This window comes from Glycine soja, chromosome 6 (genome assembly GCF_004193775.1).
Source record: "Glycine soja cultivar W05 chromosome 6, ASM419377v2, whole genome shotgun sequence".
Classification (NCBI taxonomy): domain Eukaryota; kingdom Viridiplantae; phylum Streptophyta; class Magnoliopsida; order Fabales; family Fabaceae; genus Glycine; species Glycine soja.
Window position 1 is genome coordinate 47,258,447 of NC_041007.1, and position 25,537 is coordinate 47,283,983.

General features: G+C 36.9%; 1 protein-coding gene across 3 annotated transcripts; it reads left to right on the forward strand.

Moving 5' to 3' along the window:
• Positions 1–678: 678 nt before the first annotated feature.
• LOC114417356 (DNA replication ATP-dependent helicase/nuclease DNA2) lies at positions 679–25,537 on the forward strand. Of its 3 annotated transcripts, none has more exons than XM_028382527.1 (34): positions 679–1,001; positions 2,076–2,243; positions 2,464–2,592; positions 2,730–2,798; positions 3,318–3,527; positions 3,621–3,674; positions 3,756–3,817; positions 5,441–5,573; positions 6,404–6,514; positions 6,826–6,922; positions 7,081–7,163; positions 7,401–7,466; positions 8,057–8,212; positions 8,362–8,417; positions 8,500–8,557; positions 8,635–8,745; positions 8,830–8,886; positions 9,473–9,607; positions 9,719–9,952; positions 17,926–18,000; positions 18,195–18,310; positions 18,414–18,486; positions 18,585–18,689; positions 18,805–18,972; positions 20,870–20,939; positions 21,025–21,176; positions 22,583–22,660; positions 22,751–22,843; positions 22,941–23,078; positions 23,510–23,549; positions 23,638–23,711; positions 23,946–24,083; positions 24,320–24,439; positions 25,191–25,537. In XM_028382527.1, exons 1-34 carry the CDS (start codon positions 768–770, stop codon positions 25,347–25,349), a joined length of 3,822 nt encoding a protein of 1,273 aa, XP_028238328.1. In that variant the 5' UTR covers positions 679–767; the 3' UTR covers positions 25,350–25,537. The 3 variants fall into 3 exon arrangements, 2 of the variants coding, with proteins under 2 accessions (XP_028238328.1, XP_028238329.1); XM_028382528.1 differs by having other exon boundaries at positions 22,941–23,018; XR_003667735.1 differs by lacking the exons at positions 23,510–23,549; positions 23,638–23,711; positions 23,946–24,083; positions 24,320–24,439; positions 25,191–25,537 and having other exon boundaries at positions 22,758–22,843; positions 22,941–23,076.

Here is a 25,537-nt window from a genome sequence, read left to right on the forward strand (position 1 = left end):
CTAACTTAAAGTCAAAGTCAAACGTCTCGTAACGCAAAAACAGCTCCACCATAAACAACCTGCACAACAGAACCACCAGATTCTTCCCATTCGCCAAAGCACGTGCTTCAGCATCTTATCCCTCCCCCTTCTTCACCTCGAACGACGCCGTTTCTGTCATTTCGAAGAGTTTGATTAATTTTCAGGGTATCGTGGGAGAGTAAAATTATAAATAAAGAGGATCCAAATAGAGGAAGTTTAAATATTTTTTATTCCTAATAAATATTTGATTTTTTATATTTATTTTCTAATAAATTTTTGTATTAAGTTTTTAATAAAATAATAATTTTATTTTTTGTTCTTGATACTTATTTTTAATTTATGATAAATTAATCAATTTTGTGTTAATTATTTGTTAAACTTTTATTTATTTATTATTAGTTGAGACTAAAGCAAAATTGGTTAATTTATTAAACAGCAAAATCAAAGACATAAAAAGTATTATTTTATTAGAAATCCAATGTAAAATAAAATTTTATTAGAGAATAAACAAAAAAATAAATGTTTATTAATAATAAAAAAACATATTTAAGGAAAGTTGGAAAACCCAAACCCAAAGGCCCAAGCCCCACCAGCCAGCATTTTTCATTTTTGTTGAGGCGGGAAAAAAACCAAAGCACATTAAAATGTGTCTTTTCGCGGGCAGATAGAGAAACAAAAAAAACAAACAAACCCTACCTTCTTCCCATTCCCATCTATCAGAATCAGAGTAATCCAAGAAAAGAAAAATGCCTCCGAGGAAGAAGAAGCTCAATCTACAACAACAACAACAACAACAACAACAACAACCACCTTCCAAGTTCGGCATTCAGCACTTCTTCGAACGCGCTTCTCAGAAGCAGCAACATCTCCAACCCCACACCACCACCACCACCACCACCGCCAATGCACCACCACCAGAAGAACAACAACCACCCAACGAGGTGTCTCCGCAGACACGCTTCAAATTCTCACCTGGGATGGTAAGTGGTAACGCATTAGAATGTTTTTTGCTTACTGGGTCTGTTTTTTTTTTTTTTTTTTTTGCTTGTGGCGTTATGGTGGGGGAGGGGGGGGGGGGGGTAGATTCCATGACTTTAAGACCACGCCTTTCTAAACACCTGTGTCGGCCGCCCCAAATTTTACACTTGTTTTAAAAATTATCTTCCACTTCCGGGCATTGAGGATCGTGGAAGGAGTTGCGGCAAAGGTGAAAGGGGGTGCAAGTTTCAATCAGAGAGGGTCGCGCTGTTGGAAGTTGTGATGCAGATGCCTCCATTCTCAAAGCTGTTATTCATCAATGTCTTCGTTATTTTTTTTCGTTTCATTGCTTTTGGACTGGTCATGACTGTTGTGCAGAGAAGAATAGAATCACTGTGAGTTTTCTCTCATGTTAATGTTTGGTATGGGCAATGCATCAAACAGAAAATGGGCAGCTGAATTGACAGGTTTCATGTGTATCAGGTTAACGTGAGACAGTTGTTAACAGAACAATAAGGGCATGTTAAATATGACCATGGGTTTTATTCTACATTTTGGTGGCAGTAACGTGTTACTTTTGCTGCTGTCTAAAGCTTTCTTCCATTTCTATTGAGCAGCAGAGCTTCAGTTTTGACATATGAAAACTAAGTTTGGTTGAGTAGATTAGGTGGCATTAGTTTTGTTGTAAATTACTATTCTTTTCTTAGTATTGGACTGGATCAAAGTATTGTAGCATACCATTTTAATCTTTGAAAAATGGCAATATGCAACTTATCTTGTTTTTCACTCTAACCAAGTAATGTAGTGTACCATTTTGATCTTTGAAATATGCCTATGAGAGTTCGTGGGATGGGTCTGAGTTGGATGTTGCTGCATGCTGTTGTAGAGTGTATTCGAATTTTATATTTGTAGGGGAAAACCAGTGCCAGAGTTTCTGTTTGTTGTAAATGGGTTTGGTTTCAATTAGTATGTTTCTCTTGGCTTATATAAGAAAAAAATCTTCAATTGCAATGTAGCTTCCCCTCCCCCTTTTTCTTGACTTGTTCTAAAAAATTTAAGTAAAACGTGGTGTGCAGTTGGTGAAGCAGAGCCAGGATGAGGTGGTTGACGAGGTTACCTGGAAGATATCTCCTGTCAATGAGAGGCTCCAGGCGGTTTCGAAATACACGCCGGAAGTGATTAAAGCCTTGGCCGCCTCTTCCAAAATCAACTTGTCGCCAATTCGCAGCAGCGGCAACAAGGAGGTAATTTTTTTTTCATCTCTTTTTCTTTTAATCTGATACTTATCATTAAGAGAAATGCTAACAACACCCTTCTCATTTAGCGAGTCTGTCTTCATTCTATAGTTTTCAATAGATTTTAACTTATAATAGTGCTGTAAAAAATGTTTTAAGGAGTGTGCTGTTTGTACTCATTTCATCATCAATCTGAGTGAATGAGTAAATGAATGATATTGTGCTGCAGACTTGTCTTGATAAGGTTATTACTTCGCCGACTCCCAAGGTGCCATTGAGCTTCAAAAGGATAAGCTCGGCCCGCGATGTGAGTGGACAGAGCCCCTTCAGAACTCCACCATCGTATCGCCCTGACAAGGTGATTCCTTTTGTACAAAAATGGAAGCTTAAATATTCCGTTTCCTTGATTGACTAATGCTCTTGGAAATTTGTTTGTTTTATCCTTCTTGTATATCAAATGACTAGTTTGAGTTTCTTCTTTGCTGTTACTTGTAGGTGCAGCGTGTCAAGGATATTGAACGCATCAGACCATGCGACAATCTTTTATTAAGGCAGAACAAAAAGGTTAGGTTATGTTCTGTGCCATATTCATTTTGGTGAAGTGGATATGAAAGAAAGAAACTTTGGGATCGAGAAAGAGAAGAAAATCATTTAATTTTGGAATTAAAATGAACATGATATAAGTTTTGACATGACTGAAACGTAATTCTAAAGGATGGTATCCCAAACCATGCTTAGAGTTAGAGAGAAATGGAACCTCAAATGTATGTACGGAATAGCCAGAATCAATCACTTTAGCACATTTTGATGCATTATAATTCATGAGTTTTAACTTGTAAAACCTTGTGCTGCTAAAGTTTTATAAAAACTACTATTTTTTTTTTATCAGTGGTCAATGAAAACTAGTTTAATAAAATTTCTTTCCCTTACCGCTATGGAGAGGATCCCTCTAAAGTCTGAACCATTGTCAAACTTTATGTGTTTCATAAAGGAGTCTTGTGACCTAATACTTGTCATTCTCTGAAATGCTTAAACTTTTGTACTTTGGAAGCCACATATTAACATGAATATTTATTTCTATAGGCATTGCTTGAACTGTTAGATCAAGTTGAGGATGCCATTGCTGTTGATGATGTTACAGTTTGTAATAACAACACTTATTCCTTTAAAGTTCCGCAAGATCTAATTGCTAATGAGCTTCCTGTCAAAGTCAATCCTACAGTAGAAAGGACTAAATCAGATATACCTAAAGAGGTTGTTGATGTCTTCAGTTCTAATTATTTGGTTTTGGAGGTATGATTTTGGAACCAAGTTCTGTTTTAATGGTTTTTTGGTTCACAAAAAATGAATTCTGATTGGCTTATTACTATTAACTTTCTAATTTAGGTATCTGAACTTAGGTCTGCTGATTCATCTGATGCCCCATGCTCATCATACAAGGTCTTGTAAGGCTCATTGCTACAACTTCTTACTGCTTCTAAGAATCTGACAAATGATATTAGTTGATTGACTGCTTTCCAGGTGCTTCGTTTGCTAAATGAACAAACCGGAGAAGAGAGGGCTGTAAACCTTCATAATGAGTGGTAAGATGGTGTGCTCTATTGTACTTGGGCTTATATCGGTGTGCCTATCTGGCCTTTCAATCCCATATATTTTGTATAATAAAACATTTTATGTTATTGTTGTAATGGAATAGTACATGGCTCAGTTATTGTTCTCTGTTTTATTTATTATTTTTAGTTATTTATAGTAATGCTACTTAGTGCATGCTTGATATAAATTGTTTTTGGGGGTAATAATCACCTTTTTTCCCAAAAATTTCTTGTGAAGCTGACAAAAATAAGTGATTATTCTTTCAGAATAAGTTGAGTCAAATATGCACTTATATTAGGGTTGCATTCATTCTCCTTTGGTTATAAAATACACAGATATAAGGTGCTAGACACTTGCTTGACTCCAATTCAAAGTAATTCATTTTTTCTCTTGATCCTTTTTCTACATTTATTTACGTTCTATCCATTATAAAGGGGAGGAGCACCTAACTTCCCCCAAAGTAACTCTAATTCTCCGACCAATGGGGAATGGGGATTTCATTTCACTGCTTTTGCAGTAGCATGTTTCTCTCTGTTTTCTTGTGCCTCTTTCCATCCCAAAATCCATTCTTCTTTTATCATTGCATGTCTTGGGGATCTACTCTGCTTCAGACTATCCTGATCTGTAACATCCTGAGGTTGTATTGTCTCCAGGCTCTGCATGTGCTCCTATGTGCCTGCCAGCCATTGCCATTGCATTGTTCCAAGTGATATATAGAACAATATTAACCACAAGCTATAACAATTTTTCTCACTTATCAGAGTTATTATGAACTCTTGGCATAATGATACAGTCAATGGTAGTGCAAGCTTAGAAGAGTTGATGCTGTAACCCTTAAATGCTCTTCTTTGAGAGTTTGGGAGTGAGCATGGAGCTCTGCTTGAACTTGCCTGGTCTGCTATGATACAGCCACACTGGCCACTATTGAGTGTTGACTATCCTGCTAAACATAGGTTGATTATAGTTTCATTTGGGAGATGATATTGCCAGGATGAATTCCTATTTGTTTTGTCAATTTGAATAACCAAACATCAGATGTATTTGTTACTTTTTGTGGAGGGGCATCTGGATAAATCCAGACCTATGGATGCCTAATTCTTGCAATACAGCTTGTATTAGGACACCATAGGTCTACACATAGTATGACAACAGTGTAAATATAACAGTACCACTTGTACTAATCTTAATATTATAATACATATTACTTTTTGCTGATAAAAAAGTCTCTCTGGTACTTGATTTACTACATTTTTCACAGGCCTGTTGCAATCTGTATGCTCTATAGGTTGAGAGGGCAAATGAGTTTGTAGTTGTCATAATTATTGTAGTTATAATTGTATATAGCTGTTTTACTGCTGTGACAAGCTTTACACAACATTTTTTTTTTATTTAAGTACCAATTCAATAGAATTAAGGCAATCCACTCCATTTCACAGTAACCAGGTTTTCTCTATTCATTCAGTTTTGCTGTCATTTACTCAAGTTATAATCATTCTTGTACAAGAATATCCAAATGTTTGAGTTATCAGTTTTGTATTGTCCTTCCTGTCAATTATTGTCTTTCTAATTATAATATTTCTAGCATTTCTAATTCTTTTTCTAAATCATCACAGGTTTGATAGTGTAATTGCACCTGGAGATACTGTGCACATAATCGGTCAATTCGACCTGGGGGGAAATTGTGATATTGATCACAATAAAAACTTTTTGATTGTACACCCAGATATTCTAGTGTCTGGAACACGGGTAGTTATCTTTTTCGCTCTCAACCATAGTACATATTTCCATTTGGAACTTCAGTCTTCTACCTTAATTTACTATGGGAAATATAATATAGGCGATTTATCAAAAAATTATTAATGAAACAATGATTTATACAATCTAATTATCCAACATTACTAATTACTGTGAACCTCTGAGAATTGTGATGAGCTTTATGTTTATAATAAGCCACTGATGTTTATGACTGTTTGAGTGTTTATATTTGCTTGTTGTAATGTTAAAAGGTTTATTTGTTCCTACTTTTTCTAATTGGGAAGCAGGCTTACTGTTGTTTACTGCACTTGTTTCTGTGTTTTAACAGATGTTCAAATATAGTGTTGGATGTATATTGTATTGTTATCACATTTTCCACTTTGTAGTCTCTCTTTGCTATTATTTTATTAACTTAAGCATCGTATTGAAAGGAAAGAAGAAAATAATGTGATGTTATTTAAGATAGTGCATAGCTAAAGGGGAGTTATGACAAAAATGTTTATATTTAACCTGCATGCCTGCAAAATGTTATTTTAAATATTTCTCTTTCTACACATATCAATGCCTTAAAATTGGTGGTTGAAGCATATATGTCAAGTGCAATTTGTGTAGTCTTATAAAATTCAATCAATTTATTTTCTAGTTCAACTTAAGAAATTTGATCCTCTTTTGCCATTCATTTCTCTGAAATGTAAGAAACTGGACACTTTTCAGGTTATATTGTGTGGTGAATGACCTTATAGCAGTTCAATGTATTCTATGATATATATTTATGTGTGCATCTGTGTATGTGTAATTTCTAATATGAAGGTTTGTTCCAGGTTGCTGCCAGTTTAAGTTGCCCAAGGAGAACTGTCTTAGACGAGAGGTTAAAAAACAATGATTACTCAATTATAGCATTAACTGGAACGCTGCTGCACCAAATTTTTCAGGTACATATATTCTCTCAGTCTGATGAATCAGACTTTAAGATTTTTTTTTAAAATTTTTTATTCTTCAATTTCATCTTGTTTTGCGGTGAAGAAACCCATGGTGGTGAGAGAGAAAGAGATAAAATTGTAATATTATGAAACCGTTATTGTATTATGAATGAGTTAGTTACAACAGAATTACACAGTAAGGTATATATGGAGAATTCTAACTACAAAAGTAGTTAGCTTAACTAATTAACTCTTATGTTGAGTCAGCAATGAATCAGCTGTATCTACTATACACTATTATGCGGTTTGGTTTATTGGTGCAGGCTGGGCTTACGAAAGAAAATCCTACAGTAAATTTCATGGAAGATTATGCAGAAGTGGTATTACAGAGAAACATTGAAAGTTTGTATGCATGTGGAGGTATGATATTGTGTCTTTATATGTATGACATTTATATTTATATTTATATGTACACACAACTCATCTAAAGTTTGGAAGTTAATCAACAGAAATTTTTCTTCAATTTAACTTATTGAGTGTTGACTCCGGACCATTTCTTTTGCATATGTACATTGAAGTAAATGAAAATGATGTTCGCAAAACCTTGAGAGATGCTATTCCTAGAATATTGAGTTGGATCAAGCAGTTCAAAAATACGAAGGTACATCAAAATGGTTTATTTTTTCTGAAACATTTTTTATTTTATCCTTTGTAATAGAAGTAATTCCTTTTCTGTTGCCAAATGTAACTGATACTTGAAGGCCATATGGTCTCTTTGTAACTTCTCTTGAATATGTATTTTCAGATTGATGATTAGTAGCAATCTCAATAGGTATAGCAATTAGAGATGTGATTTATATTTATTAAAATTGTGACTGATGGCTTGGTGTTTTGACAGGAAAGAAAAGACCTCAGTGTCAATTTTGGATTTGATGACGAGCCAAAGAATGTTGGCATATCAGAGGCTAGCTCCAATTTATTCTCTTGTGCTTAACTAACTGATCTTTTACATAATATCATGGGGACATAGATATGCATCTTGATTCTTGTAGATGATGCACAATTGTAATAGCTAAACAAGTTTTGGGGAACACTTCTAATGTTTAATTTCTCCACAAATATGCATCTACCTTTTCAATTTGGTTATTGTTGTGCCTTTTCTCTCTTGTATTTTATAAGAGTGTTTACTGTTGTGTGTTGTTATCATACACACATTAATTTATTTATAATCATAGGTAGAAGATAATTAAGGAAACTGAGGAAAAAGAAATCCTTACATATCTGTACAGATATACCTAATTTCCCTTTTTACATCCAATCATATTAAATCATATATTTAACATATTTAATATAATTTTATCTCTTGTCTATGGTTGTGTTTTATTTGAGCCGTGTTTGCTAATTTAGAATGTGAATGTTGATAGTGTATTGCCCGTGTCATCCGAGATGTGCTCATAAATGCTTCTTAGATTGTCCTTAATATTGTACATTTCCCCCAAAATGAACATTATATGTGTGTGTATATTTATATTCTGTTTGTGATTAATGTTGTAGGTAATTGATATTGAAGAGATGGCTTGGGCTCCAAAATATGGTTTGAAAGGAATGATTGATGCTTCAGTCAGAGTGAAAATTCAATCACAAAAAGATGATCCGGAGGAAAAGATCATGCCATTAGAGTTCAAAACTGGAAAAGCACCATACAGCCAGGCAAGTTCTGGTCCTCATTTAAATTCAATCATAAAGAATGAGATAAGATAGATACTCCAATGAACACATTTACAGCACTAGAAAGATTATATTAATACTAATTATTTTTGGTATTTTTAACTTACAACTCTTGCATTTCAAATCTGCAGTCATCAGTAGAGCACAGGGCCCAAGTAATTTTGTACACTCTCCTAATGTCTGAAAGGTGCAAACTATTAATTTCTAACAGTATATAGAAGATTTCTTTTCTGAAGCTTTTATTTATTTTGTCTTGATTATATTAATAGGTATCAGAAGGCTGTTGATTCTGGTCTTCTATACTATCTCCGATCCGACCAGACACAGGTAAGATTTGTTGCTTTAGATTATCAGTTTCTTTCTGTTATGAAAATGTAATATTGTTTTATTTTTTATTTACAAAGGGTATTGTGGTTCAAAGATCTGACTTAACTGGGCTTATAATGCGGCGAAATGAACTAGCAAGTGATCTTCTTAAGGCATTAACTTTGCAACAACTGCCTCCAATGTTACAGGTATGGGCTTTTCCATAATTTATATAATGTATTTTTAACAACTTCATTGGATTGCCATTACGAGCCTTCATTTTCTGATTGTAGAGTCCTAGCATTTGCAAAGGTTGTCGCCATCTTAATGTGTGTAGCATTTATCATAAGGTACTTCTTTACCTTTGGAAGTGAAGAAACTTTGCTAACAGTTATAACCGCTTCTGCAATAGACCCTGTTATGGTTGTATCTGCTGATGATTTTAAGGTTCAAAATCATGATTTACTTAGATGTGTTTTGCATAGGACCAAAAGTGACTAAGTTTTTTCCTCTTCAGATTTCTATATATAAATAAATATATTTTGAATTGCATTTTTACTTCTATAATAAAAAGGTCTTACTTTAAAATAACGATTCGTTTAATCAATTCAACCATTAAATAAATAAATTTTGTTTAATAACACACCCAATCGTCCGGCTTTGCTGCACTGTTTTCCTTCCAAATCATTATTACTGAAAATAATGTTTAGTGTTATCTAGTGTCATGTCCATAGATGTTACACATTTGTCTGTGCTCTGTTATATAATATGATTAATTAATATGTACTATAGTAATAAGGATATACAAAAAATCGAAAACAATATTTTTGTATGAAGTTTATCATTTTATTGCATGATTTGAGCACAAATCTATTCTAATTTCTAGGTAATATGTCTATTCATTTTCTTGTGACACTTTACTGTAAAATGCTTTAGGCACATGGTGGAAGCACAGAGAGCAGTGGGTTGGGAGAAGCTTTTGATTCTCTTAGTAATCACATGACATCTTCACATTCTAAGTTTCTCTGCCGTTGGGATCGCTTGATTGACTTAGAAGCTAAAGAGACTGAGGTTAATTTTCAAAATCTTTGTTCTAGTTTTACCCTCGATATTTGTTTTCAATCAACTTGTCAGTTTAAAAGTCTTTGTTTTTCTTTTACTTCCCTCCCTTTACTGTTTCAGCTTTTAAAGAAAGGGGTGTTGCAATCACATAGATTAAACAGTGGTGGCCTTTCTTCTATTGTTCTTGATGCTTCACAAGGAATACCTCATCAGAAATCTCTCAATGATAATAAATTCGTTTATCATTTCATACAACAAGATTCTTCTTCTAGCCTCTCTGGAGTTTTTGATGCGTCTTCTAGTGCCTCGTTGAAAAATGATTTAGATTTCACACTTAGAAGTGGAGATCATGTGGTATGAATAATTTACTTTTACTATTTTTGAAATATTTTTTTTGGTAAGGTATTTCTGAATTAGTTGATTTAGTTGTGATATCTACATGTTTGACAAAATCAAGGAACATTTTGGAATGTGGTGTGGAGTGGACAACCCGTAAAATAGCTGTTGTAGTGAAGAATGCACACAGTGGAGTCCTAACTCCTAACTCTTAAGTCTGTTTAGGAAATAAGAAGAAAAGCAAGGGCCTATCCAGAATAAGTAGGTAATAGTTTATAGATATACAATATAGGATTAGAACCCGAAAGTCAATAAATATAATAGAATGTAGAATTGGAACAAAAAGGCATGTGTACAGAAATATAGGAAAATAGAATCACAACGAGACATTAAACATGTTGCCATTGGCAACAAGGTAGTTATTAAGGATAGTGTATTAAGCACACGGTGAATGTGCTTGAGGTAATTATGTCCTTTTTATCCTGTACTGCATTGTACTAGCCTAGTTTTTCATATAGAGATAGAGAGATTTTCCATATAGAGATAGAGAGAGACACAACAGAATTATGCTATATTGGGTTAGTCATATCGTAGCCTACAAAGTACGTCTAGGTAAGTCCATATATACTATCAATCATAGTTATCAGATCGTATAGCAGTGTGTTACTGCCAACCCCAAAAAGGCTATAGCTGGATGATCATCCTTATCATTTAGGTTCTTCATTTCTCCCATCTGCCACTCATTACAACCATGAATCATCAATTTAGGAGAATGGGATCAATCACATCGCAACTTTCATAGTGATCTTGTAGAAAACTTTTATTCCACTAAGAATTATTGGTTACGTGTAAGATATAAATAGGGATTAGGTCAATAGTTGTACACTAATTTAGGCCCAAAAATCAGGAGAGATATTCTCCTTTAATTGGCAGCAAGCTAAAAAATGAAATAATATACAAGAGGGGGCTTATCAATCGGACAATTCCATTATTGTTGTATATTTGAATAAATCTCCTAAAATTAATGTCTGAATGAATTGCCTAAAGAGGCTCTATCACTGACATTCCCCTTCAAGCTGGTTGATAGAATTGGATCTAATGTTCTTATAACTGGGCCTCAGAAGAGCTTTAGTTAAAATGCCTGCAGTTTAGATAGACCATAGATGATGTTACATGATCAAGACTAATACCCCATGGCCAACCTTTTCTTCTATGAAATGCTGTTCAATCTTCACATGCTTAGTTCTATCAAGATGAACTGTTCTTGGCAATGCTTATGACAACTTTATTATGACACAAAACTCTCTTAATTTTGCTTGCCTGTTCATTGTCACTCTGATATAGATTAGAAATTGGCATTACACTTCAGACAATCTCATGGAAATTTTAGTTGACAGAGCCTATAAGCCAGTCATTCAAGCAGTACTAAAGAGATATTATTGTTTCCTACCCATAAAATGGATGTTTTTATAACTGCCTATTGTAAAATGGTTGTGTTATGCATCTTATTTTATTACTGATGCCATTATCTTCTAATTCTTATTTTAACATGTTGTGTGACAAACAAAATATCTTCCTTTTGTATTATGCAAATGATACTGCTAATTCATTTGATCATGGACAGGCAAGAATGTGCACATTAACTTGAATTATATGTGTTGATGGACATATCGTTGATGCCGTAGTTTACTTAGGTGAAATCATCACTGCGAGGGATCTACTGCCCTTTCAATATGTGAAAATTGCAGTTTGAATACTTTACTTAAGAATTAGAAGTCCCAGAAACTTGTTAGAGACTATAAGGATGAGAGAGAGAGAGAGAGAGAGAGAGAAAGTGAGGGAGAGAGATGGTGAGAGAGATAGAGAGGGAGATGGCGAGAGAGACAGACGCGGGGCCAGAGAGAGTGATGGTGAATGGATACGAGTCGTGTCCAAAAAAGATAGACGGTGGGAGCGGGGTAGTAAGGATCCTAGGCGAAGCTTTGCCGGCACCAAGCCGGTGCAACAACTCAACCATACACGCACTACTTGGAGAGAGAGTTCAGACGTTTCAACCTTTTACTTCACGAGGTTTCCTGAGGATGCTACTGAGAGGGACCTCTGGTTTCATTTCAAAAAATGGGGGGATGTTAGGGAGCTCTTTATTTCTAAGAAGAGAAACAAAATGGGCAGGAGGTACGGCTTCGTGAGGTTCAAGGGGGTTTCCGACGTCCGTGCACTAGAGAGGCAACTAGATAACCTTGTAGTGGGAGGCCTGAAGATATACGTGAATATCCCGAAATACGCAAGAGAAACGGGGAGACTGGTGTCTAGAAAAACAGAGCCCAATCTCCAGGAGGTGGGTAGCAGTCAACGCCCGATACCACCTCAATCAGCACCTTTTCAGCAAAGGGTCCCTGCGCCGTCGTACGCAAATGTCCTGCGCAGAGATACAAGGCTCACAAAGCAAACGCGAAATGCAGATCAGGCAAGCTTCGGTCAAGAATGGTCTCAATCATCAGTTTACATCGACACCGTGGTTGGAGCTAAACCGTGGTTTTCCGAGGCGTGGGTGGGGCGTTTAAAGCATATATCCAGCTTCGACAAAGTTGACGATGAGTTATCCTGGGAACTAGGAGCAGAAATAGTTCCCAAGTATTTAGGGGACGATATGATCCTACTCCTTGGACTTTCAGATTCCAAAGCGGAAGAAATGGTCAATGAAGAATCTCAGCGTGGAACGACGCCATTTTATTCTCTGGAGAAATGGAATCAAAATATCAGAACGGGTCACAGATTAATTTGGGTCCTCTGTTGGGGGATTCCTTTGATGGCGTGGGATACTGCAAACATTCGCAAGATCGTAGCTGCGATAGGTGACCTGGTGGAGGTGGATGATGATGTGGAGGAGCTCCGTCGGCTGGACCGGGCGAGGGTGCTTATCAGAACCCCATGGAGGCCCGCAATTCAGCACACGGTGAACCTTGATATCGGCGGGGAGGTTTATCAGGTCCACATAGTTGAAGAAGCAACGCATAACTCCGGAAAGTGTTCCTGTTCTGGTCGTAGCAACTTCGGCTCATCGGAGGAAATCTCCTCGTTCGACGGCGACACCGACGACACTACCTTGAATGATGAGGGACCGCCGGAAATTGACAAAGAACCACCTGGGGTCGACGGAAACTTCGTCACCGTGGGACAGGTTAGGGGTAACTCACTTTTACCCGGTGGACAAACCCCCAATGGTCAGAATCCAGGTGCTGAACCAGTGGATAATAACCACGGTACCTGCTGCGCTGCCAATCAGCAAGGTGAATCAGTATCGGGAGCTCTAAATGGAAAGTTTTCAGAGACGAGCCCCATTGTAGAGATAGCGGAGGACTGCGAGAAAAAGGAAATAGCCACAGATGTCAGGAAGTCAGACGTCGGGATGAGGGAGAAGCAGAATAAGGCAGACGGTCCTCACCATTTGGATAAAGTTGACCATTTAGGAAGGGGGCAGACAATAGATGAGAGAGATTTCATAGGGTCACAGCTGGCAACACCCTATGACTTGTGCAATACAGGTGTCACCTGTGGAGAGCACGTGAACCTTGACGAAGGCAACGTTTCCCCTGCCTCACGTGATGTTAGTATTGGGCCTTTGAAGTCGGGCCTAGCAAATACCACGAAAACTAATGCTGATTTTTCACAACTCTGGCCTAGCCCGACTAAAAAGCCATCTGAAACTCCTGGAACATGGAAGGTTTACTCTAGAGGCAGGTGGTGCAAAAAGAAAATGTTTCTAAATAGTGTGGACTGCAATCTACCGGAAGAAAATGACACGAGTAGCTTGGCTGTTGATAATGGGCCTATGAACCTGGGCTTATTAAATAGCACAATTGCAGCACCCCAGCAAGCTAAAGTAGCATCAGATACTTCCCCCATGTCTGATTCAGTCCACCTTCAGGAGGCTGAACACCATTGGAGTGTGGTACAGAATTTGGGAATGACCTGCGACCTGAACCATGATAGCATCATTGAAAGTTTCCGGGCCATGGAGAACAGAGATAAGAAAGAGGCAGAGAAGCTGGGTAATAGAATTCGTGCCTCATGAATATTCTCTCATTCAATGTAAGAGGACTCGGGAGGGGCGTCAAATGGAGTGCAATCAGGAGGATGGTGAGGAAACACAATCTAGACCTACTGTGTCTTCAGGAGACGAAGAGAGACCGAATCGACAAACCACTGTGTCAAGCCCTATGGGGAGATGGTGATGTAAGCTGGGAATCGCATCCCGCAGAAAATACTGCAGGGGGCTTATTATGTATATGGTCTGATAATAGATTTAAAGTAGAAAGAAAAGTAACAGGTAGGGGATTCATTATGTTGGATGGCATATGGGTCAGCGAAGCTCAACACGTCTGTATAGTAAATGTCTATGCTCCCTGTGATTCTCAGAACAAAAGACTTCTCTGGGAATCCCTCAGGCAGCAAAAAATCCTGTGCCCAAATGTTTTATGGTGTCTGATGGGTGACTTTAACAGTGTTAGAAACCCTTCAGAGAGGGTGGGCCTTTCTCAGAGAGGAGTGGACGACAGACTTATCAGAGAATTCAATGACTGGATAGCGGATCTCGAAGTTGAAGAGCCGCCATGTGTGGGGCGTAAATTCACCTGGTTTAGACCAAATGGTGCTGCCAGGAGTAAATTGGACAGAACATTCGTATCAGCTGAGTGGTTCTCTAAATGGCCAGCAAGCACACAATTTATTCTGGATAGGAACTTCTCTGATCACTGTCCTGTTCTGTTCACTTCAAAATATGTGGATTGGGGACCTAAACCCTTCCGTGTTCTTGACTGCTGGCTCAAGGACAAGTCTTTCTCGAAAATGGTTCACGATTGCTGGTCACAGTTGCATCTAGGGGGGTGGGGAGGTCATGTTCTAAAAGAGAAGATCAAGCGGCTTAAAGTAAGAATGAGATCCTGGAACACTGAGCAGTTCGGTGACACATTCAAGAAGGTCCAGAACCTACAGTTCGAATTGAATAAGCTGGAAACTGATATTGCTGACAGGCAATTAACTGATCAAGAGAATATGCAAAGGAAACAACTGCAACAGGACCTTTGGGCAGCAGCACAATCATATGAATCACTAGTGAGGCAGAAAGCAAGGTCAAAATGGATCAGAGAGGGGGATTGTAACTCCCGGTACTTCCACTTGGTGATTAACTATAATCGTAGACACAACGCTGTGAACGGATTGACTATTGATGGCTCCTGGGTTGATGAACCAGCTAGAGTAAAAGAGGAGATTTACAGGTTCTTTCAACAGAGATTCCAGGACCCCCACCAATGCAGACCACAGCTGAATGGGATTAGCTTTAATACTGTCGGACAGCAGGAACGTCAGCTGCTGGTGGAAAGTTTCAAGGAGGATGAAATAAGGAGGGCGGTTTGGGACTGTGGAGGTGAGAAAAGTCCAGGCCCGGATGGACTTAATTTCAAATTTATCAAGCATTTCTGGCAACTTTTGAAACCGGACTTTCTTCGCTTCCTCGATGAATTTCATACAAATGGGGTCTTTCCAAAGGGAAGCAATGCCTCTTTTATCTCCCTAATTCCAAAGGTGCCCGAGCCTCAGAGCCTTAATGACTTTAGACCCATCTCTCTCATTGGCTGTACCTATAAGATTGTGGCTAAGTTGCTGTCAAACAGGCTGAAGAAAGTAATGCCAAGTATCATAGATGAAAGGCAGTCTGCTTTCATACAAGGTAGGCAGCTGCTGCATAGTGTGATTACTGTTAATGAAGTGGTAGAGGAGGCAAAAAGGGGTCGCAAACCATGTTTGGTGTTCAAAGTTGATTTCGAAAGGGCTTATGACTCCGTTTCGTGGGATTACCTACTACATATGCTGCGCAGAATGGGCTTCTGCAGTAAGTGGATCCAATGGATTCATGGCTGTCTCAAGTCTGCTTCTATTTCGGTTTTGGTAAACGGAAGTCCTACCTCTGAATTTTCTCCGCAAAGAGGCCTACGACAAGGCGACCCTCTAGCTCCTTTGCTGTTTAATATCACAGCGGAAGGCCTAACCGGACTCATGAGAGAAGCAGTTAATAAGAATCATTTCTCTGAAGTTCTAGTAGGAAAAGACAGCGTCCCAGTTAGCATTCTTCAATATGCTGATGACACCATCTTTGTTGGCGAGGCAACTATGCAAAATGTTGTCACCATCAAATCCATTCTGAGGGGATTCGAGTTGGCGTCTGGTCTTAAAATCAATTTCGCGAAAAGCTGTTTTGGTGCAGTGGGAAAAACTGAACAATGGACTAGAGAGGCTGCTGAACTGTTGAACTGCAGAATCCTCCCCATGCCTTTCAAATATTTGGGAATCCCCATTGGGGCAAACCCAAGGCGGAGTGAGCTGTGGGATCCGATACTTCGGAAGTGCGAGAGGAAGTTAGCTAGATGGAAACAACGCCATTTATCCTTTGGGGGGAGAGTGACCCTAATTCAGTCTACCCTTTCTTCGATCCCCATTTATTTTCTCTCTTTTTTCAAGTTACCAGCAAAAGTAGCAGATAAACTCATTGGAATCCAGCGCAGGTTTTTATGGGGAGGGGGATCGGAGCAAAAGAAAATAGCTTGGGTTAAGTGGGAAACTGTTTGCCTCTCAAAACAAAATGGGGGCCTGGGCATAAAAGACATAAGAACCTTCAACAAAGCTCTTCTTGGAAAGTGGAGATGGGATTTGTTTCATCAACATAAGGAGCTGTGGGCCAGAATACTTGCTTCTAAATATGGCGGATGGAGATCATTGGTTGATGCTAAAAGAGTCAGCAACGAGTCAGTGTGGTGGCAGGATTTGTTGGCAGTGACCCATGACCAACAATTCAATAATATACTTAACGAGGGAACAATGTGGAGGGTGGGGTGTGGGGACAAAATCCGTTTATGGGAGGATCGCTGGACTGGCAGTGGGCAACCACTAATGCTGAAATATCCCAGGCTATATCAGATATCCAGTCAGCAACAAAAGTTAATTCTGCAAATGGGGACCTTCATACAGTCAGCCTGGGAATGGAATCTTTTGTGGAGAAGGCCCCTATTTGACAACGAGGTAGCATCGGCTGTTGGGTTTTTAGAAGACATATCTCACATCACATTACAGCAACACGAAGCAGATAGTTGGACATGGAAACATGAGTCCAATGGTTATTATTCTTCTAGGAGTGCCTACAGACTGCTACAAGGGATTTCAGATGTGGCAAGCATGGATGATATATTCAAGGACTTATGGAAGCTGAAGATACCGACTAAAGCCACGATCTTTGCGTGGAGGTTAATTCGAGATCGATTGCCGACTAAGTCTAATCTACGGAGAAGGCAAATAGATATAAGTGACAGCCTATGTCCTTTCTGCAGTATTAAGGACGAAACTGCATCTCATCTCTTTTTTGAATGCAGCAAAATACAACATCTGTGGTGGGAATCCCAATCATGGATAGGGACTTCGGGGGCATACCCTATAAATCCTAGGCACCATTTTTTGCAGCACAACATTGGGATGAAAGGTGGGAAGATATACAAGAGGTGGAAGTGCTGGTGGGTTGCTCTAAATTGGTCCATCTGGCAGCAGAGGAATAAGGTTATTTTTATGAACGCCCCATTCAATGGTAGTAAGCTGTTGGAAGATGCACTATTTGTGGCATGGACATGGTTCAGAGCAATGGAGGAAAACTTTACAATACATTTCAACTTTTGGTCAAGCAATCTTCCAGCTGGTTTTCAGTAAACTAGGATGACACCAGCTGTGGTTCTGTAATCGTTGTAGCTTTATAGTAGGCTAGTAATCTCCTATCAGTCTGTACTCAGCCTGATATGAGGATTTACTAGCTTTACTTACATACTCTTGTATCTATAGTACCTCTGGTACTTTTTCATATATCAATATATATTATTTTTGCTGACCAAAAAAAAAAAACTGATGCCATTATCTTTTAATTAATAACTACTTTTTGGTTTACTTTTTAGATACTGAGTAATCAATCTAGCCATCAAATTATTGCTAAAGGGGTGATATCTGATATTAGTCCGATCCATGTATCTGTGAGTATTATAATACTGCCCCTTTTCTTTTTGGTTCTGAAATTTACCCTTTTGTAAGGTAGCATTTTTACTTCATATGATCATATTCACAACTTTTAAGTGCATATATCGCCATTACCATCATAATCCTTGGTTGGACAGTTGTCTTGCTGAGTTGATAATTTCAAATTATTTACATTGTAAAATTCCTCTAGGTTTCCTTTTCCAAGCGTTTACGAATTCCTGGGAGTTCTTCCACTGCACATGATCTCAGTCAGCAGGTTTGGAGAATTGATAAGGATGAATATGTGACTTCATTTGCTATTATGAGGTGCTTCTCTGACTACTGCTTCATTCAAAATTTAATTTGCTTAGTGTCTGCTGGTATTAAAAGTTATTTAATTGTATGATTATTTTTTGCATTTGTTTTGTAGGTTTAATCTTGTACAGCTTTTTCTACAAAATGATCAAAGTGCTCATCTGCGGAGGATGATTGTTGATCTTGAGGTGAATTACTTACTACATTTCTGTCTGAATTACTTGCTACATTTCTTTATGACTAACTACTTGACCCTTTCCTTTGTTCTGATTTCTTCTGGCTGAAGGCTCCTAGATTTGACAGTGGATCTTTAGTTAGTCAGGATCCAGCGATATCCTATGTTTGGTCAGAGAAGAGTTTGAATGATGACCAACGTGGAGCAATTCTCAAGGTTTGCATGAAGCTTTAATTTCTTGACTTTCTTTTCTAAATTTAACATGCAAGCTGGTTTAGTTTATCATTAAAATGATTTTTCTTTGTGACTCAGCTTTGTTATTGATTTTCAGATACTTACAGCAAAAGATTATGCACTTATATTAGGGATGCCTGGAACAGGGAAAACATCCACATTGGTCCATGCTGTGAAAGCCTTGTTGATTAGAGGGACATCCATTTTGCTAACTGCGTATACAAATTCTGCTGTCGATAATTTACTCATCAAATTAAAAGCACAGGTATCCATGTCAACATATTATATTGTCTTCATGTATTATATCATATCATTAAATATGGCTACATGTTGCTGGAAAAGAATGCATGCCATTTATTTAAATTGTTCCGTCAACTATTCTCCATAGTCCAAAGGTCTGAAGAAGATGTGATTGATTGGAAAAATATGAAATTAGAGTAAAATAAATACCGGGTTTAGGCAGTTTTGCTTTTGGTCTAGAAAGCACTCAAACCTCTAGGAGTGGTTAAAATGAACTTAACACATGAACTTAATGCAGCCATGAGTCAACAACTTATCTCATTTTTTGTCTCATTGAGTAATTTTAGTCTACATTCTATGTGAAGCACAGCAAACATGGCTTAGAGTGAAGCACATTAACATAAGCACTGTTTTTTGTCCTCCATAATAGCTTCTATCAAGCATCCTCCTTTTATCAATCAAGTTCAATTTATCAATTGTGGATGGTGGTCTATGGTGGAAAGCCAGAACACTGCCATATGATATTGTGGATAACATTGTGGACAATTTCTAGAAGCATGGTGGATGAATTAAAAAATGTGTGTATATATATATATAAATACAAAAAGAAAACTGCTAAATATAATAAATATTAATAATAAAAACTAATAACATATATGGAGATAATAGATTTAGAAATATATTCTATTAAATAAATTCATATTCATCAAGTCTCATAACATAAGCATAACTTCTCATAAGATCACTACCAAGAAAGATAAAAGCTGCACAACTAAAAATGTACACAAGAATATGTTAATAATCTCACCCTCTTGATGCTCCTTCTTTCCTTTCCTCTTTCCGAATATAATCATAATTCTTCTTGTCAGATAAAGAGGCATATCCTTTAGCTTCTCTTGAATTCTCAATCAATATTTTGCAATTCTTGCCTTGATTGCTCAGTTTTATCTTCAGATTGCAATTCTTCAACTTTAACCACTTTCTCTTTTCCTTTTCTAGTTGAAGCACTTCCTGAACCCTTTTTAGAAACTCTTGCAGGTTGCTTTATTTTCTTATACCTAGGAAGGGGAAGGTTTTCTGGTGGACTGCAGATTGACTACTAAGAAACAAAGGGAATCAAATTCAAAACCAATCTTAAAACAGATTCAGGTTGTTTTAGAGGAGTTTCTGGAGGTTTTTCAAGAACCCTGAGGTCTGCCACTGTTTGGTCCTCTTAATTTTGAAATCCCCTTCTACCACTGTTTGGTAAACTGTAAACCTTGGGCTCTTGATACCATTTAGAAAGTAAGAGAAAAAATTCATATATTATTCAGCAGTGAAAGTACTGCTTCAATAGAAAGATTACATTAAAGTCTTCCTTGAATCAAGGAATGATAGGATAGTAAAAGGAAATAAATAAAAACAAATAATGATGGAGATCTTATTTCAAAAATAAAACAAATCAAATTGCTGATTCCTCTAGTATGGAGATTTGCGACATCTCTTAATTGATACACTTAAAATTCACCTACTGTGTGTCTGCCCTGTGGCTTCTGCTATGTCCCTTCACCTAGGACTTCTACTGTGTCTTTACCTTAAATCTTCTGGCCCGTGTCTTCTACCTGTCCCCATGTTCTATTCCAGTTTCATGTAGCACCATGCTTTTTAGCTTCTACTTTGGTGAACTGTCAAGGCTTATCCTTTAGTGATTCAAAACTTCTGTTTTATTTCATTATTGTTCTCCCTTTCCTGTATGAAATCCCAGCATGGCAGCTTGGATTAAATCGATTTGATTGATGCCTTGCATGGTGTGCTAAATTATCTTTACTGATGCTTGCCTCTCTGTTATCTAAATGACTATCATATATTGTGTTTCCTTATGTTCTTCAATTTCTACTTTTTATATGTCATATTGCATGTCATTAAAATGTAAATGGATTTAGGGGATTGATTTTGTACGAATTGGAAGACATGAAGTAGTGAATGAGGAGGTTAGAGAACACTGCCTCTCAGGTTTGCCAATTTATTGCTTGTACACTCCCTTTTTAAGTTATAATAATATTTGTAATAAATCTTTTGACCGTAGTTTCTATTTCAGCAATGAATGTACAAGGTGTTGAAGATATCAAAATAAGGTTGGAACAAGTCAAAGTTGTTGCAGTTACTTGTCTCGGCATTTCTAGTCCCTTGCTTGCCAACACGAGGTTTGATGTATGCATTATGGATGAAGCTGGACAGACAACTCTACCAGTATGCTTATTCCTTTCGTATATTTTTCAGCCTACATGCGATACTTATTATTATTGCTCATCATTATTTAAAATATATATATGAAACTGGAGATCAGAGCTGAAAATCTTGTTACATTAACGCCAGAATTTACTCTTTGCTATTTATGTAATCTGATATCAATAACAAAAAAAAAAGAGTTTTTGTTGAGAAAAAAACTCAAGTCCCACATCAACTAGAGATAAGGCCAAAATAGAGTATATAAATGGAAGACAACCCTCACCTTATGAGATAACTTTTGGGGTTGAGTTAGGTCCAAACCCACATTCTAAGATGGTATAAGAGCCTATCCTAAATCCATTAAATGGGCCACCCACCATGTCATTCATGCTAAGCCCAAAAGTGCTCTGGGCGTGAGTGGTTGTGTTGAGAAAAATTTTTTGAGTCCCACATTGGATAGAGATAAGGACAACTTAGAGTATAAGTGGGAGGCAACCTTCACCCTATGAGCTAGCTTTTGGGGTTGAGTTAAGCCTAAACTCACATTCTAAGAGTTTTTAGGAACAAGGGGCCTATTACTAAAGTGTATTCTAGAAGGAATATAGGAAGATAACTCATAAAAACTTGGTATCTTATTAGAAACAATAAGGGCTTTCTTACCTCAATACAGTGTTTAACTTGCAGAACTTTGAGGGTCTGAACCTCCCAATGCTCAAAGGCCCCAATTCTCTCACAAATGACAAAACTGATGTCTCTTCCCTTCCTACTTATTTATCGGCAACATGCCTTATTCAGTCTATCTAACTCACCAATGTAAGGGTAACTAACCTGTCATAAGTAACTGCTTTTAGGGTTACCTAATAATAACAAACTGGACTGACTCACAAGTCAAATTAGTTGGCAAGTTACATGGGTCAGTTAGGTAGTTAGGAGTTATTTTGCTATGCGAGAAATGCTTAAATAACAGTGTAGATACTGCAGTGGCGTATTTTTGGAAACTTGTGGAGAGTGACGAGACTTGAATTTTCAGTAAACCATTGCATGATTTCTCTCTACCTCTTTGCGTACTGGTTTGCGAACTTGGGGAACTCACCCTTTAAAGCTAGCTTTTAAGGGGGAGAAACAAGCACACTTAAATACTCCAATGAGCATCCGATACTACTTGATGTGGGGCTTAGGCACCCCATAATAACCAAGTGCCTATCATATAAATACATATAAATAATGGTTAATGTAATGCACCTCAGTTACTATCAATTCGTGTTTCATTCTCTTCTATCTCTTGTCCTCCCTGTATAAGTAAAACTATATAAATACAAACAAAGCATGCCATAGGAAAAGTTAAGAAAAAGAAAATGATTGTTCATGTGTATGTAATAATGTTGTTTACTTTGAAACAAGTTTTGTTGTAAATATTGCCATTGCAGGTGTCCTTGGGTCCTCTAATATTTGCTTCGACGTTTGTACTTGTTGGGGATCATTATCAACTACCACCACTTGTTCAGGTATGCGTCTAAAGTATTTGGCCTAATAACATCGCAGTGTTTAACATTTCACTAACATTTATTTGAAAATTTTTATCTGATAATTCCTAGAGTGCAGAGGCCCGAGAGAATGGCATGGGCATAAGTTTGTTCTGTAGGCTCTCAGAAGCACATCCAGAGGCTATTTCAGCTTTGCAGAGTCAGGTATGTTCTGGATGCTAGATTTAGATTACAAACTTTGGTTTGGTCCTTTTTGCTCCTTCGTCTAATGACTTCACTTACTTGGTTAAAATATATACAGTATCGAATGTGTCAGGACATTATGGACCTTTCCAATGCCTTGATATATGGTGACAGATTGAGGTGTGGTTCATTTGAGGTAGCTAACTCAAAACTTGAGTTTTCAGGCTTAAACTGTGATTTGCCTTGGCTAGAAGATGTAAGGCTCTTTTAATCTGGATTCTGACTATCTTATCTGTTGAAGATTTTGCATTTATTGCTTAATTTTATCTATTCATAGGAGCTTGATCTCACTTGGTATTATAATAATAGATAGTACTACTTTAGGAAATATTGTCTGTCTTAATATAGACTATGTTGGGAAATTATGCTGAGCTGTATTTGTCAGTCATAAATAATGGATTGTCATACTCTAATAATAAATATGTTTATTATAAGATGTCTTCATAGTTCATAATTATTTTGGATAAAGTTCCAGTTTTAATAAAGTTGAGTGGGTGAATGTAAACTACACAATCTTTAAGGAAATAATTTGTCAATGTCACAGTTAAAAATATTTATACTAGGATAAGATAAAATTGTATTGTTTGTTTAATTGAATCTTATCTCTTCTTGTTTAAACATATGCAGGTTTTGAATCCTCGAAGACCTGTTATATTTATTGACACTGGTTTGTAAACATCATTTTCCTTTACATCCTTTTTATCCTAAAGTTCATTGTAAATGTGGTTGCTTATATATTTATTTTTCCATTTTAGACAAGTTGCCTGCTTTAGAGGCAAGAGATCAGAAGATTGTAAATAACCCTATTGAAGCTCAGATAATTGCTGAGGTAGGTCATTTTCCATCTTAGACAAGTTGCATGATAAATATGTTGGTGATCATCTTTCAATGGAAACAGGTTGACATCCAAACCCTAAAGTTGAACAATTTTGTGGGTTGACTGGATTGGTTCTTTTTCCTTTTCTGATTAAAGATTCGTTGGAAGGTGCAAAATCAATAGGTGTCGGAGCATGTCATTTGACTGTCTTGCACACAAATTAATTTTACATTTATTTATATGCAGGTTGCAAAGGAATTGGTAAAGAATGGAATCGGAAGTGAACACATTGGCATTATTACTCCCTATAATTCACAGGCAAACCTCATCCGGAATGCTGCTTCCATGACTTCCTTGGAGATACATACCATAGACAAATACCAGGTTAGGCTCAAGCTAGCATCAAGAATTGTTATCAATTAGGCCTTTGGACTTTTGAGCCTGTGTTACAAAAATTCAGTCTTCCTAATACAATCACAGTGTTTAACATGTCACTGACATTTAAGACATAACATAGCTGTTTCTGTCTGTTCATTTCCTTTAATTTTGTTTGTTCTCATTACACAGATAATGATCCTCATTACTCATAAACTGGTCATCTGTTTGTTTGTTTTGTCCAGGGTAGAGATAAAGACTGTATATTAGTATCTTTTGTAAGGTCTACCGAAAACCCGACAAGCTGTGCTGCTTCTCTGCTTGGAGACTGGCACAGGATAAATGTGGCTCTTACTCGCGCTAAGGTAATCCTCTTGTGGCTCAAACACTTTCTACCGTTTCCAGCAGACAGTTTTCACTACACTTGATCATAATTAAGCTCCACTAATCATGTTATGCTTAGTATTGAATAAATGCATATATAAAATGGATGAAAATGTTTTTTTTTCCCTGTTTTTCTTTCATATATAATTGTATATCATCGTACCTCATGTCATGATGAGAACTTTTGTAAACCCAACTCCCTTTAATTCAGAATTTATTAAACTAGCATTTTTAAATTAGCTCTTGATATTTTAAAAAATATTTCGTAATTAAGGGGAAATCCAACTAATTAATTGCTTTCTTATGAGTGTGTAACTAATGAGGAAGTTGTTCCTAGATATTTATTGGGTTATTTATCATAATCCAAGTACCTTTATTTCTTTTGGTTTTTATTTTTGTATTTTCATAATCCAAGTACTATACCTCTTCAAAAAAGAATGAAGTTTAATTATATATTGTAGCCATAAACCAAAAAATAAACAGTAATGACAGAAGAAATTGGATTAGTATAATGAAAGCTTTCTTGAAGGCAAAAGTCCTACTTAGAAGTTAGAACGAGGAATAAGGCTCTTCTTTCAGGTCTCAGGAGTCTTAATAATTATTCAGTGTTGTGTTTCTCGAACATTTAACACAACCATTTTTTTTTCTTTTCATACGCACATGAATATATTCCGTTAAGATGTTTTATTTTTTGTTGTGTCATAACTAATTTTGCTATGTTTTTGCTTACAGAAAAAGTTGATCATGGTTGGATCTCGGAGAACTCTTCTTAGGGTTCCTCTATTGAAACTTCTCATTAAGAAGGTTGAGGAACAATCTGGAATTTTAACTGTGACTAAGAAGGATATCTATCGAAAAAGTGAGCTCAAGAGATGTTCTCAAATGAGATGAATGGAAATTCTTTTACCCTTATTTTGATGGGTTATAATATTATATCATCATACAAATCTCATGTATGATGTTGTGATTGATTTAGAAATGTAAATCTATACTGTATAAAAGGAATTTTGTCACTCATCGAATAATGTAACGAAAAATATAGAAATGACAAGATAAACGTGAAACAATAGTTTTATATA